At 33.8% G+C, this 14,884-nt stretch overlaps 1 protein-coding gene across 1 annotated transcript in view; it reads left to right on the forward strand.

Annotated features, from left to right (window-relative positions):
• The window catches only part of ATAD2 (ATPase family AAA domain containing 2), a 63,583-nt gene that overhangs the window by 30,103 nt on the left and 18,596 nt on the right, over positions 1 to 14,884 (forward strand). Inside the window, exons 10-19 of the mRNA XM_019973992.2 lie at positions 568 to 676; positions 939 to 1,054; positions 5,286 to 5,460; positions 6,312 to 6,400; positions 8,351 to 8,510; positions 9,338 to 9,428; positions 10,117 to 10,431; positions 10,758 to 10,890; positions 11,444 to 11,630; positions 12,303 to 12,488. Coding sequence (XP_019829551.1) covers positions 568 to 676; positions 939 to 1,054; positions 5,286 to 5,460; positions 6,312 to 6,400; positions 8,351 to 8,510; positions 9,338 to 9,428; positions 10,117 to 10,431; positions 10,758 to 10,890; positions 11,444 to 11,630; positions 12,303 to 12,488 — 1,561 coding nt within the window. The remainder of the gene's footprint in view (positions 1 to 567; positions 677 to 938; positions 1,055 to 5,285; positions 5,461 to 6,311; positions 6,401 to 8,350; positions 8,511 to 9,337; positions 9,429 to 10,116; positions 10,432 to 10,757; positions 10,891 to 11,443; positions 11,631 to 12,302; positions 12,489 to 14,884) is intronic.

Here is a 14,884-nt window from a genome sequence, read left to right on the forward strand (position 1 = left end):
CATATTTTGCTGAGAGGTATAATAGCAGGGTGGTGGCAGATCTGGAGTCAGGCTGCTTGGGTTTGATTCCTAGATCTGCCACTTAGACTATCTGTGTGATCCTGAGCAAGACAGTTAACCTTTCTGTGCCTTGGCTTTCTTTTAAAATGGGAAAAATAATAATACCTATGTCGTAAGAGTATTGTGAGGATTTAATGACCTTGTACTTGTTTAGCATCTAAACTAAAACTGTGTCCAGCAAATGATAAAGTGTCTGTAGGTCAGACACTATCGTTATAATGTATGTTGATACTTCCTGAACTCTCAACCATGAATTGCTTTATGTTGCCGTGGTATCTTGTGATATTTTCATTAAATTGTATATCTTTAATAATAAGCCTTCGGATGTAAATATTTCTAACACTATAAGTTCTCAACTAGTAAAGAAAAGGAGGAACTCAAAACACATAATCTCATGATTACTCCATTTGGAATTTTTTTAATTCTTAAGAAAAATGTCTATATTCTAACATGGAATTTGGGAGAGGAAAGTGGTGTTTGATGAATGTTTGGGGTTTGTAATCTTAGGTGCCTCCCACTAAATTTTCGCAAAGATGAATTAAAAGGAATTTATAAAGATCGAATGAAAATCGGAGCAAGCCTTGCAGATGTTGATCCAATGCAACTAGATTCTTCAGTGAGTACAGTCTGAGATGTATTATTTTAGTTTAAAATTTAAAAAGAAAGCAGTGTTTTATAAGAAATTTTTTATCTTTGTAGAACCTTTTCTTTTTTTTGTAACCTTTAGGCCACAACTGTTGCTCAGTTGTTCCTGTTAAGTTACTTTTACTCAGTTGACTATGTGTGGCTTGGATATAATTTAAGAATGGAATAAGATTTTAGCTTTGACTCAGATTTTGACAAATCTCAGAATGTCTATGTTTCCCTTCTATTAACAGGTACGATTTGATAGTGTTGGTGGCTTGTCTAATCATATTGCAGCTCTAAAAGAGATGGTAGTATTTCCATTACTTTATCCAGAAGTCTTTGAAAAATTCAAAATTCAACCTCCAAGGTAATTTAATTATACTTTTTATTTTAGGTAAAGTCTTTCCTGTGCTATGTCCAGAAACCGCTTCTCTCTTGAAAATTTCCAGGTCTAGAGTCATTTGTTATACTTGCCCTTGCAAGGTCCTGGGTGATTTGAGTATTTTTACTTTCTCAATGTTTAAGATGAAAAACGGTTTCAAAATTGATTCTCCATTAAAAAAATCATTTCCCATGACTTTTCATACATTTAGTAAAATTCTTGTCTTACATACTCTTTTTTCCTTTCAGCTTTGTGATTTGGTTTTAAATTTATATCAAAGTAATATATGTACATAGTTTTTTAATGTATGTATTTTTATTTTATTTTTTCAGAGTAGTAAAAGATGTTTTTCAGTTTTCACAATCAATAGCCAGATAAAAAATAAAAGATAATTGTAACTGCAAGCTATAATGGGAACATGATTAACTTAACAGTATAAATTATTGTTTTATAACAGCATAAAATAATTACATACAATTGGGAGGTCAAGCAGAGTGATGTAGTAAGTGGAAGTGCATACATGCACATAATTTTTTAATATATGTATTTTCATTTTGTACTGAAGTATATCCATGGACAGAGGCGCCTGGAGGGCTGCAGTCTGAGATTGCAAAGAATCAGACACAGCTGAGCTCCCATGTGCGCATAGTTGATTATATACATACATAACTTTAAAAGTCAGATAGCACCGTAAGTTTCACAAAGAAAAATTTACAAAAGTAGGGTAGGCCCTCTTCAAAGCTTCTTCATTTTAATTTTTCTGTTTTTTAAATTTGTTTCTGTCTTTTGGCCACACTATGAATCACCGGGGAAGTCCCTCATTTTTCTATTTTAGACACAATTTATAGACTTCTAAGGATGAACAGTGGCTATTTGGCTCCTTTACTTTCCCTACCCTCCATACATAAATATTTATTCCCCTTCCTTAATACTTTCAGTAGTTTATTTGTACACGTATAAACTTACTGAATCAATTTTCAGTGTTTGCTTTATGCCTATATATTTTTTTGCAGTCGAGCCATATATAACTGTATTTTTTCTTTTATATCTCTCCTCTCCCCACCAACTTTAATATTTGCTGTTTTGGTGACAGGAGGGTAGGGGTTTTTTGTATCACCATCCTTTTTAAAATTTTAATCACCATCCTTTTTTTATCTTCTTTCTTCTAGTTGTTATACCTTACTTAACCAGTTTTTAAACCCTAGTTCCTGATTTTCTTTTCCTTTTATAATTTTTTTCCCTGAATCACCCTCTATGGAAACATTGATTTAAGTAAACTTTTAAAAGTTTGTAGGCTTTTTAAAGCATAAATCATTTTAGTTAAATTGAAGCATAAATCAATTATAGTTAAACACTGGTGAATTTAAAAAAAATTAATCAAAAAATATAGAATATTAAATAGTGATTTAATGATGACAGGACATGTTGAAAGTACCTAGTTAAAGTCATTTAGTGAATTTTAGGGAATTCCTGGCAATCCATTGGTTAGGACTTCATGATCTCACTCCCAGGGGCCTGGGTTCAGTCCCTGGTCAGAGAGCTAAGATCCCACAAACCACAGGTTGTGGCAAAAAAAAAAAAAAAAAAAAGTGGTTTAGTGAATTAAAGCAACAATGACAAATTAGAACATTCTCTAACATCATATACAAAAATAAACTCAAAATAGACTAACTTTAAGACCACAAACCATAAAACTCCTAGTGGAAAACATAAGAAAAATAGAACTTTTATCATAAATCATAGCAATATTTCTTTGGATTCATCTCCTAAAATGAAAGCAAGATAAATAAATGGGACCTAATTATATTTTACGCTTTTTCACAGCAAAGGAAACCACTAACAAAACAGAAAGGCAACGTATAGAAGAAAATATTTGCAAATGATATAACTGATAAGGGATAAATATCCAACATATATAAAAAGTTCATACAATTAAACATCAGTGAAACAACCTGATTTAAAAATCGCCAGAAGAATTGAATAGACGTTTGTCCAAGGGGACATGCACGTGGCCTACAGGCACAGGAAAAGATACTCAGCATCACTAATCATCAGGGAGATGAAAATCAGAACCACAGTGAGGTATTACCTCATACCTGTCAGGATGGCTGTCGTCAAAAGGACAAATAGTAAATGTTGGCGAGGATGTGGAGAAAAGGAAACCCTTATATGTTGTTGGTGGGAATGTAAATGGGTGCTGCCACTGTGAGAAACAGTATGAAGGTTTCTCAAAAAATTATAGAACTACCGTCATATACCAGCAATTCCACTGTTGGGTATATGTCCAAAAAAAAGCACTAATTCAGAAAATACACATGCACCCTAGTGTTCATAGCAGTATTATTTATAATTGCCAAGATACAGATGCAACCTAAGTGTCCACATCAGCAAATGAATGGATGAAGAAGACGTGGTATAAATATATACACAGTGGAGTACTGCTGAGCCATAAACAGAGAATGAAATATTGCCATTTGCACCGACACGGATGGGATTGGAGGCCATTTTGCTGAATGAAATGTCAGAGAAAGGCAAATATATATGATATCGCTTTTATGTGAAATCTAAAAATACAGCAAACTAGTGAATATGAGAAAAAAGCAGATGCACAGATAATAGAGAACAAACTGATGATTACCAATGGGGAGAGGGAGCTGAGAAGGGGCAGTGTATGGGTAGGGGATTAAGAGGTATAAACTGTTAGGTATAAAAGAATCTACCAGGGTATATTATACAAAATGGGGAATCGAGCAGATATTTTATAAAAACTGAATGGAACATTGCCTTTAAAAATTGTAAATCACTGTATTTTACACCTCTAACTTAGTTAATAATGTATATCAGCTATACTTCTATTTAAAAAATTAAATTAGACCAGTTCCTTCCATTTTTTTCTCTTCATTTCCACTTTCTTACATTTCTCTTTTCTTAAATTTCTGCTCATAAAAAATCAACATATGATTGTGTTAAACTATTTTTATATGGTATGTTCTCTTTCCATTTCAATGGCTGAATGATACTCCATTTTGTGGATGTATCACATTTTATTTAATTGATTCTGCTATTGCCGACTATTTTGTTTTCTCCTAAGTTTTTGTTATTACAGATAATTAGTACCATGAACATCTCCATTGCTTCCTCTTTATGGGAATCCTTACTTTTTTCTTTAAAATAATCTCACAAATAAAACTATGGGCCCAGTAAATATATTTTTAAAAAAAATCTGTTTCTGTCTTGGCTTTTGTCCATTGAAATCACTGATTTATTCCATTTAAATTCTGATTGTTTTCTAAACAGTTTTTTTTCCGCATCTGCATTTGATTATGTCTGTTTCCTGTTATTTTTGTTTTGACTGTGCTGCAGGGTTTGCAGGATCCTAGTTCCTCAGCCAGGGATTGAACCCAGACCCTTGCAGTGAAAGCGCTGAATCATATTCACTAGACCGCCAGGGAATTCTCTTAATTTTTCTTTTATATTTTATCCTTGACTTTGAATAGATTTATTTCATCCATCACTTTTTTGTTTGGCCATTCTTATTCTGTCGTTTCTGTTTTTCTGAAATCTTTAACTTTTCAACTAAATCACTATTAGATAGTTAAGGAGCAGTTACTTGATCATTTCTATGAAGAGTGCGAATATAACTCATTTTCTTAGAATTCTGCCATGAGATCAGTGAATAACTTTGGGAATAGGTGAAAAACTGCATTACCCCATGACAGTGCAGTGATATCACCAGAAATTATTGTGAATTGTTTACATTGTCCTAGTGCCTATCACCCAGCCACTACTTCAATTTCTCTCTTTTATCCTACTTTATCTCATGGTCATTCCCACCATTTTCTTGCAAAAGTTTTGGTGTTATGTTACTGACACTCAGACCAAGGATGATACTTGAGATCTGCTATTCTTCCCACTGATATGTTATAAAAGTAAACTGTCACTCATACCTTTTTTGCAAGATAAGGTAATATGGACAGATTTGAATGAATAAAAGAATGTTTATTTCTTTCAAATGTTTCAAATAAAGGGTTTATTTAGTTTCAATATTCATTTTGTAGTATGAATATTAATCCCAGGTTTTAAGTTGTGCTTTGTGTATTGAAATGTTTCAGTTGTCTTGTTTACTTTCTTATTCACTAATTATATTCATGAAATTGATCTCTAATTTTGTTTAGCCTGTTTTTTAATGTATCGCTAAAATAATACTCTTTTACAGAGGTTGTTTGTTTTATGGTCCACCTGGAACTGGAAAAACTCTGGTTGCTAGAGCACTTGCCAATGAGTGCAGTCAAGGGGATAAAAGAGTAGCATTTTTCATGAGGAAAGGTGCCGATTGTCTGAGTAAGTGGGTAGGAGAATCTGAGAGACAGCTGCGATTGCTATTTGATCAGGTATGATATTAAAATTTGCTTATATAGATCTGTAATCAATGTAGATTAAGTTTGTAAGGATTGGATAAAGTTTGCATTTAATCACTTTTCATAGAAATAGACTCAAAATAATTATGTCAAATATATAATGTTTCTAGATTATTTTCCTTTGTATGTCTTGATTACACCAACTTATGACAAACAATTTTAGAGAGAAAAGAGAAAAGAATAATTGGGTCTAAATTCTTCTTAGGTCTCGTATCTAGAGAAAGAGTGATATTTTCATAAAGAGATAACACTAGTGAGTTTATGTCTCACTATGCAAGCTGAAGATTAGCTCTGCCTGAGTGGCTTTCAGTTTCATATCCCAGATGTATTGACAGTTAGTTAAGAGATAATACATTCTGATCTACTGAGGCATATTGCTGCAAATACTTTTATATCTCTTTATAAAATTCACTGAGGCTTTTTTAATTTCAATTTTACTGAAATTGATTTTAAACTATAGCATCTTGTTAAATGTTTTCTCATCCTGACATGGAGGAAGGCTGTGTCACTGTCTTCTGTTCTTTGTTTTGCTTTGACAGTTGGTCTTCTATAGATGTTTTTTGTGTCCCGATAATTATAGCTATATGAAATCTAAGGGATATAACCAGTGGAGTATGTATTTTGAATATTTCCAGCTGAATATACAAATAAATCACACGCTGTTAATAATTTAGTCTGAATCCTTAAAACACAATTCTTGAATTTACAGTTATATTTTTTAAAACTTGTTAAATGCAAGTAGGAATGAATTTAAAGTGGTTTATATTGAGTCTACATATTTGAAGTCTTTCATGATAGCCTGCAATCACTGGACTGCTTTCTAGGCCTATCAGATGCGCCCATCAATTATTTTCTTTGATGAAATTGATGGTCTGGCCCCAGTACGATCAAGCCGACAAGATCAAATTCACAGGTAAAACTTGCTTGATGGTACTTCTGCCTTTCTCCCTATATTCTGAGCTGTATTAATGTTGCAGGAGGGATAGAATGTTAAACAGTAAGAAACTTTATAAACCAGTTGTTTGGTAGTAGAAACCATTGTATAGTACAAAAAAGAAAAGTGAACCTGTTCTAAATGGTAGGATGTTCTCAAACACAATATTGGTTATAGATTTAACTTGTGATACAGACTTAAATGCCCACTGGCCCAGTGAGGTAAATAAAGGCATATAAAATGAGTGAGGCAGGCCAGAGATAAGAGTAGGTCAGGGAAATGTGTCTGAATGTCTAATTGTCAGAGAATAGTCAGTTGCTTTTAGCTCCAGCCTATTATTGAAGTGCAAAAGCTGACTCAGATTTGAAAAATAAGTTTTCTCTTTCTTAAATTTTATGTATGTTAACTGTCTTTTAGATGTTGCCAGCTAGGTCAGATGCTTTAAATGCACTACCTGAGCCAAGCAAAATATATCTTAGTGTATGACCACTAGTTTAAGTTTCTAATACTAGCTCAACTTCCTCATTTTCAGAATGAGAAACTTGCATCTCCCCTGTGATAACTGTGTACCCAGGGGAGCAGTTTTCATTAGTGCCACTGCCTCAACTTGAATCTAAATTACTTTAGTCCTAGTTCATCTTCAGTTCTTCAGACCTTCTTCTTCAATGTAACTACTTAATTAATTTGGGATACCCAAAAGCAAATGTTTGCATGCCTTCATAATGCCAGTATTATTTTTACCATAGATGTTGTAAAAGAGGAACAAGATGTAAAAATATGAATGATATGTAGGTTTTGGCTCTTCTAATGCCTAACAACATTTACTGTATTATTATACCCTTCTTTGACTTGATGCTGTAGAATTTTATTTGTTGCTCTGAGTAAATTAAAATGTTTACTACTGTATGATTAAAAACAGTTGTGTGAGCTCATACCTACCAATAATGATGCACACTTTTTAAATGTGACTCATTTCGATATCAGCTATACTGTATTCATTGTGTTAATAGGAATAACACTAGCACCATCACTTTTCAGTCAAGCAGTTGAGTAACTACTGTAGTTTGGAATAATTCTAAAAGGGATTGAAGAAATTTCAGCAACAAATACAGAATAATTTTAGCAAGCACTTGGCCATTTCAAATATGTGTTTTTAAGAGAAATTTTATCGTACAAGTTTTTTGGGTTTTTTCCAAAGACTCAAAAAATTTTGGAGAAAAACGTTTTTGCTAAATTAAGCTTTTTTAGAAGTTAGCACACTGACCATGATTAAACTATATTCTGTGTCTTATTGTTTCTGATAATATTGTAGGATAATGTAAATAAGTAATTATGTGACTACATTAGAAAATAAGATTTTTAGCCCAAGAGAAAGGGGATGCAAATATAAAATAAGTTAAAACCCTTGGATCTTTATCTGAATTGGAATATCAGTATGAACTCATGATGAAATTTATTTTTGAAGAAAAAATAATTCCTGTCTCTGGACGCTAAAAAGACCTAGAAGCAATCACAGTCCAGTATATTCTGTTTTACTTTGGCATCCTTTGATAATGTGTACACAATGAAGTTTTTGAAGCTTTTTTTTTTTTTAAGTTTCTGTTTATCTGCCTAATACTTGTGTATATATATTTTTTATTGCATCCTTGTTTGAGAACTCCAGAGTTCTATGTGAAATTGTGCTTTATGAAATGGCTTCCAGGATCCATTTGTAGCATTCTAAAAAGTGTGTTTTCCATTGATTTTAAATGTCTGTGTGCCATGTAGTATGTTATTTTACAGATTTTCGTTTTTAAAAGTCTATTGAAAATAGTGGGATGTGCTGAGAAAATTTATTCACACATTTAATGTATTAAATCTTCACAAAAAAAGAAGTGATGTATTCGGCTTCTATATAGTTAATCTCTTCTCTCTTATTTTTAAATTTAGTTCAATTGTTTCCACCTTGCTAGCTCTTATGGATGGATTGGACAGCAGAGGAGAAATTGTGGTCATTGGTGCTACCAACAGACTGGATTCTATTGATCCTGCTTTACGAAGGCCTGGTCGTTTTGACAGAGAATTCCTATTTAGCCTACCTGATAAAGATGTAAGAATTTAACATCACTCAAATTTTGACAAAATTGATTGTGCTTATCTTGAACAAGTCTTAGTATAGTGCAAATTGGAAGATTGAGTTTTGTACTGAGGCAAAGTTGTATGATTAACATTCAAGTAGGTATGTATGTATTTTTAGAGAGGCATTATTTAAAGAATAGAACTCAGATAATTTTTTATTTTATTTATTTCTTTATTATTTGGGGGAATGCATACCTTGTGGCATCTTAGTTCTCCAACCAGGATTTTAACCCAGGCTCATGACAGTGAAAGTGCCGAGTCCCAAACACTGGACCAGGGCATCTCTGGACGTGCACCTCCGCACCCGCCCCGCCACCCCAAGCACAGCCTTTGCTTGTTAGTCATATAGCTTTATTTTGATTCAGAACACATGGCCTAACAGTCAGTCCTTAGCCAGTTCATTAGACTTGACTTTTTCATGGATACAACCATATAATTCTACCCAGTTACTTTAAAGCTGCTGAATATTTTGAGAACCAAGTACGAAAATATGGGTAGAGCTGTCAGTACGCAACAGTTTTTAATATGTACAATAAACAATCATCCAGCAGTTAGTTAATTTTTCTCATTCACATTTGTGATGACTAGAACTTGAGCACTAAAAATGCAGTCTTATTTAATACAAATTTCTTAAGCTCATACAAATATATCATTTTTTTCCATTTTTAATGTTTCATATTTCTGTTTATATTAGGTATTGACAGCTTTACATTTTTAGATAACCCAATTATCTTAAAGTTACCCTAATCTAAATAGCACTATATTATTATAGAAAAATTAAATTGTTTTTGTTTGTAGGCTCGAAAAGAAATTCTAAAAATTCACACAAGGGATTGGAATCCTAAACCACTGGACATGTTTCTGGAAGAACTAGCAGAAAACTCTGTTGGTAAACATTGCTTTAAGTATTAAAAGAAATATTACATGCATTTCAAAGATGGAACAAGTTGTAGTTTTGCCAAGGTTTAAAGAAACCTTGTTTCTTGTTTAAAGAAATACAAAGTTAGATTTGTTTCTTATTTATAATTTGTGGCATGTTTTCTTATAAAGTCCTAGATACCATATAGAGGTGTTTAACATCTTGACTGTCAAAGAATTTGAGAATGAAGTTAGATCTTTTGCTGTTTACATTTTTCTAATTATCCTGTTAAGTATTCTACATAAGCTATTGCAGGTAACTCTTACATCAATCCTGTGAAGTAGGTAGCTTTATTCCTATTTTACAGATATAGAAATGGCTGAGAAAGCATAAATGATTCTCTAAAAAGATCACACATCTAGTAAATGACAAACTGGAATTTGATCCTGATTATCTGATTTCAAAACTCATGCTCTTGACCCCTGCGCTCTGCTTTTAGTGCTTGCGTATTTCACTCTCAAAAGTTGATTGATTTGTTAGGGGTTATTATCAATCATGTGAGTTCACTGAGGGGCTGAGAGACATTTTAGCCTTATTACTCCTAAATATTTTGCTACTATATTGCTAGGCTGATGTTTAGTTTTCTTTTAACCATTGTCTTGCTTAATATGGTGGTGATTTACTTTAATTTTTTTTCTTTTTTGGTTGCCTTGGATAGGATACTGTGGTGCAGATATCAAGTCAATATGCTCTGAAGCTGCTTTATGTGCTCTGCGTCGACGCTACCCACAGATCTATACCACTAGTGAGAAACTGCAATTGGATCTCTCTTCAATTAATATCTCAGCTAAGGATTTTGAGGTAGCTATGCAAAAGATGATACCAGCCTCCCAGAGAGCTGTGACGTCACCTGGGCAGGCACTGTCCACCATTGTGAAACCACTACTGCAGAGCACTGTTCACAAGATCCTAGAAGCCCTGCAGAGAGTGTTTCCACATGCGGAAACCAGGACAAACAAAGCGTTAGACTCCGGTATGAAACTTGATTGACTGTTTAGTTTTCATAGTCAGTAAAACTAAGTATTTTGTACATCTCAGTAATGTTTCTTTATGAAAGAGACTCTTGAAAGGAATTTGGTCATGCCTTTCCTAGATATCAAGGAAGTTTACTTCACAGATTTCCCTAGACTTCCTTTATTTTAGGTTTGAAGTGCATTTTAAAATTTACTTGTTATTTATATGTACACAAACTTTTTTGAAAAAAAATCTCATTGGGGTTGCTAACTGAAGCATTATGTGAAGATCCACTTTGTAATTGAGAAAAGCTACTAATGTACACTTTTTTTGCTTGCTTTACAGATATTTCTTGTCCTCTCTTAGAAAGTGACTTGGCATACAGTGATGATGATGTTCCATCGGTATATGAAAATGGACTTTCTCAAAAATCCTTTAATAAGGCAAAAGAAAATTTTAATTTTCTTCATTTGAATAGGTACATTTCCCTTGAAAATTTATATATATGTATATATATATTCATTTGGAGAAGGAAATGGCAACCCACTCCAGTATTCTTGCTTGGAGAATCCCAGGGACAGAGGAGCCTGTTGGGCTGCCATCTATGGGGTCGTGCAGAGTCAGACACAACTGATGCGACTTAGCAGCAGCAGCAGCATATGTATTCATTCTCATGTGAATTCCCTAAAACTAAATGAAATTATGCTTGAGAAGATAAAGGATGCCAGCTAATTTACTTTTTTAAAAATTAAAATATTAGAAAATATTTTGTTACAGTTGTCATGATGTTAGAAACTATAAAGTATTGTTTCTAAATACTTTTCTAAATACAGTTTTCTAAATACTTTCTAAATACAGTTTCTAAAAATCTGTAAAGTTCGATTATTTCCAAGAGCCACATGAATCATGCTGCTATGATTGACTGGCCATATTGTCAAAACTTTTGGCTTATGAAAGTTCATAATTGATAATTGGGAGAGAAATTTAAGCTTTTTTTCCCTAAAACATAGGTTATTACTCATTTCTTTCAGAAATGCTTGTTATCAACCTATGTCTTTTCGACCAAGAATGCTGATAGTGGGCGAACCAGGATTTGGGCAAGGTTCTCATTTAGCACCAGCTGTCATCCATGCTTTGGAAAAATTTACAGTGTACACTTTAGACATTCCTGTGCTTTTTGGAGTCAGTGCTACATCTCCTGAAGAAACATGTGCCCAGGTAATTCATTGTTGCCCAGACAAATAAGCTGTAAGGTGAAGTAGTCTTCCAGAGACAAAGTCTAGAATTGCTTCATTCTTTTTTATATTGTGTTTTTTGGTCTTTCTGATTTCTGACTTCATGTTTTCAAAACAGAACCATGCCTAACTGCTTAGTTATTAAAAAGTATGACTTTAAATCCTTTTCCACTTCTTAATTACTATGTGACTTAGGAAAGTTTATTAAGTCTTTCTGCCCCATTTTCCCCATTTGCAAAATGGAAAAATCAGTACTTACATGATTGTTGTGAGAATTAAATGAGTGAAGTACTTAAAACAGTGATGGCTATGCAAAAAGTATGCAAATATTCTGCTGCTTCTTTTTTGCTATAGTTATATTAAAAGTTTGTAAAAGTGTTTTATGTATTTTTATATTTAACCTTGGTTGCCATAACAGAAAAGTCTTTTAGATTTCTTGAGCTGTTTTCTAATTGCTTGAAGCAATTATGTTTTTCTAAAAATGAAACTTTTATAAAAATATTCAAAAACAAGATGGTGGGATTGGGGGAAGCATTTTTTAGACTTAAGGGTTTTATATGACAGTTCTGGGAAGTTAAATTGTTCTAGATTTAAAACGCACACTGCTAATGTGCTGACTCTCTAAATGTATGTAATTGTTTTCTTTCTCTACTAGGTGATTCGTGAAGCTAAGAGAACAGCACCAAGTATAGTGTATGTTCCTCACATTCACTTGTGGTGGGAAATAGTTGGACCAACACTCAAAGCCACGTTTACCACATTATTACAGAATATTCCTTCTTTTGCTCCAGTTTTACTACTTGCCACTTCTGACAAACCCCATTCCACTCTACCAGAAGAGGTAATTTGTGGGAGAAATCATTATGCTTTAGAATGGAATATTCATAATCAATATAATTTAAAAAGAGATATTCAGAAACTATTAGGAATTTATGGGGAAAAAATTCAAGTGCTAAAGAGGTGAATAAAATTATAAGGAAAAGTTTTCCTAATTAAAGATACCATTGCTAGCTATGTGATACATAAGTTTGTTGGGCAGCACATGTGTCAGCATTTGTTGTGTATATGTACAGTGAGACCAGAGCTTTCCAGGTGGCGCTAGTGGTAAAGAACCTTCCTGCCAGTGCAGGAGACATAAGAGACATAGGTTCGATTCCTGGGTCAGGAAGATCCCCTGGAGGAGAGCATGGCAACCCACTCCACTGTTTTTGCCTGGAGAATCCCATGGACACAGGAGCCTGGCGGGCTGTAGTCCATAGGGTTGCACAGAGTAGGACATGACTGAAGTGACTTAGCACACATAGTGAAACTACTTTATAAATTTTTTTTCTCTAAATGGAATATGATACATTACTGTTCCATAACTACTTTATGTATCTTATGTGTTTTTTAATATGTAAGTCTTATTTATTTTAAGAGCACCATAGCCTTTGCTGTTGTATTGGTATACCATAATGTTATTTATCCAAATCCTTATTGATAGGATTTCAGCTATTTTCTAATTTTTTTCTGTTGAACTGCTACAGTGAGCATTTTGGGGTTTTAAATCATATAAACATTACCATGTGGATTTTTTTAACATGCATTCCGAAAAGTGGAATAACTGTAGCTTAGTTGAAGGGTATGCACACTTGACATTTTTAACAGTACCAAATTACTGTCCTTCAAATTTGTGCCAATTTCGATAACTACCAGTGACCAGGTTTGTTCTGTTTCTGCTTATAATACTATTCTCTTATGGCAGGAACACCTCTGCCCATCACTGTCTTTTCCCTTACTCTGCTTTTTTTTTTTTTTTCAATTAGTTTATTTTTTTTTCAATTGGAGTATAATTGCTTTTCAGTGTTATGTTAGTTTCTGCTGTACAAAAACGTGAATCAGCTGTATGGATACGTATATTCCTTCCCTTTTATGCCTCCCTCCCACCCTCATCCCACCCCTCTGGTTTGTTTTTGTCACTACTTGACATAACATATTAATTTGTTTGACTCTGTCTCTCCTAGCAGAATGTTAAATATATGAAGTCTGGACTTTTCTTCCACTTCTCTATCCCCAGAGTACATAATAAACATATTGTAGGCTTCTGTGTGTGAGAGTGTGTGTATGGTTTTTCCATACCTTTAACAGAATTAATGTACAGTTTATAGAACACTAGTAGGAAGATAAATTCAAATATTTAACTTAAAAATACTTTTGAGCACTTATTCTATAACAGACATGGTTATAGGCATTGGAAATATAGCACTGAACAGTTTAGACAAAAATCTATATCCTCCTAGGGCTTACATTTTAGTTGGGGGAAAGACAAACAAGAATAAAATACAATACTAATCTATCACTATGGAGAAAAATGTAGCTAAGCAGTGCCAAAAGTGTGGTACGGTCACTGTGTTAAATTTACTGGGTTGGCCTCACTAAGAAGATGGCATTTGAGCAAATACCTGGAAAAGGTGAAGTAGTGGCCCATTTGGGTATCTGAGGGACAAAGGTTCCTGGCAGAGGAACAAAGGTTTCTTATGCAAGTATAAAAGCCCCAAAGCAAAAGTGTGTCTGATGTGTTAGAAAAATCACAGAAAGTCTAGAGTGACTAGGCCAGAGGGAGTGTAAGGCCGAGAAGGGGTTGATGGCAGGGAACTATCAAAGGGCCAGGTTATGTTCCCAATGGCAGCTTTAGTAGCTGTGAATTACTCAACTAAGAACCGAATAAATTGGGAAATGAATATTAAGTGTATGTTAAGTCTAGATTCTTAGGGTGGTAAGAGTCCTTAAAAGTTTCTAATCACCTAGTTCTGGACTCTGAATTCTTTCTTTTGTGTAATAACACTGTCACAATTCATTTTGTTAGTTCTGACTCCTAAAAAAAATCAGCTTATTTTGAGAGGCTTCCATTTCTTAATCTCCGTTTGTTTCCCAGGTACAATAGAGAACTTGTCTAATCTGTCTTCATCATGGCAAGCGCTTTGTATGTTTGAACATGCTTTTGCATTCATTTTTATTTCCTCACTCTAACCCAGGCTTCTTCATACTAAACAGTTCTTCTATGATAAGATATAGTTTTTCGGATTCTTAAATACAATGGAAGTTTATTTCTTGCTCACTTACAGTATCAGGTAAATGACTGGAGTGACGGCTGTACCCTCCCCCGTGTAGTCGTTCCACACACTCAGACTGGGAGAGCATGCTCATTTTCATCACGTGGCTCTCCAGATTGTTTTCATTCCACCCAGCTGAAAGGAT

Source organism: Bos indicus, chromosome 14 (genome assembly GCF_029378745.1).
Source record: "Bos indicus isolate NIAB-ARS_2022 breed Sahiwal x Tharparkar chromosome 14, NIAB-ARS_B.indTharparkar_mat_pri_1.0, whole genome shotgun sequence".
NCBI classification, from domain to species: Eukaryota; Metazoa; Chordata; class Mammalia; order Artiodactyla; family Bovidae; genus Bos; species Bos indicus.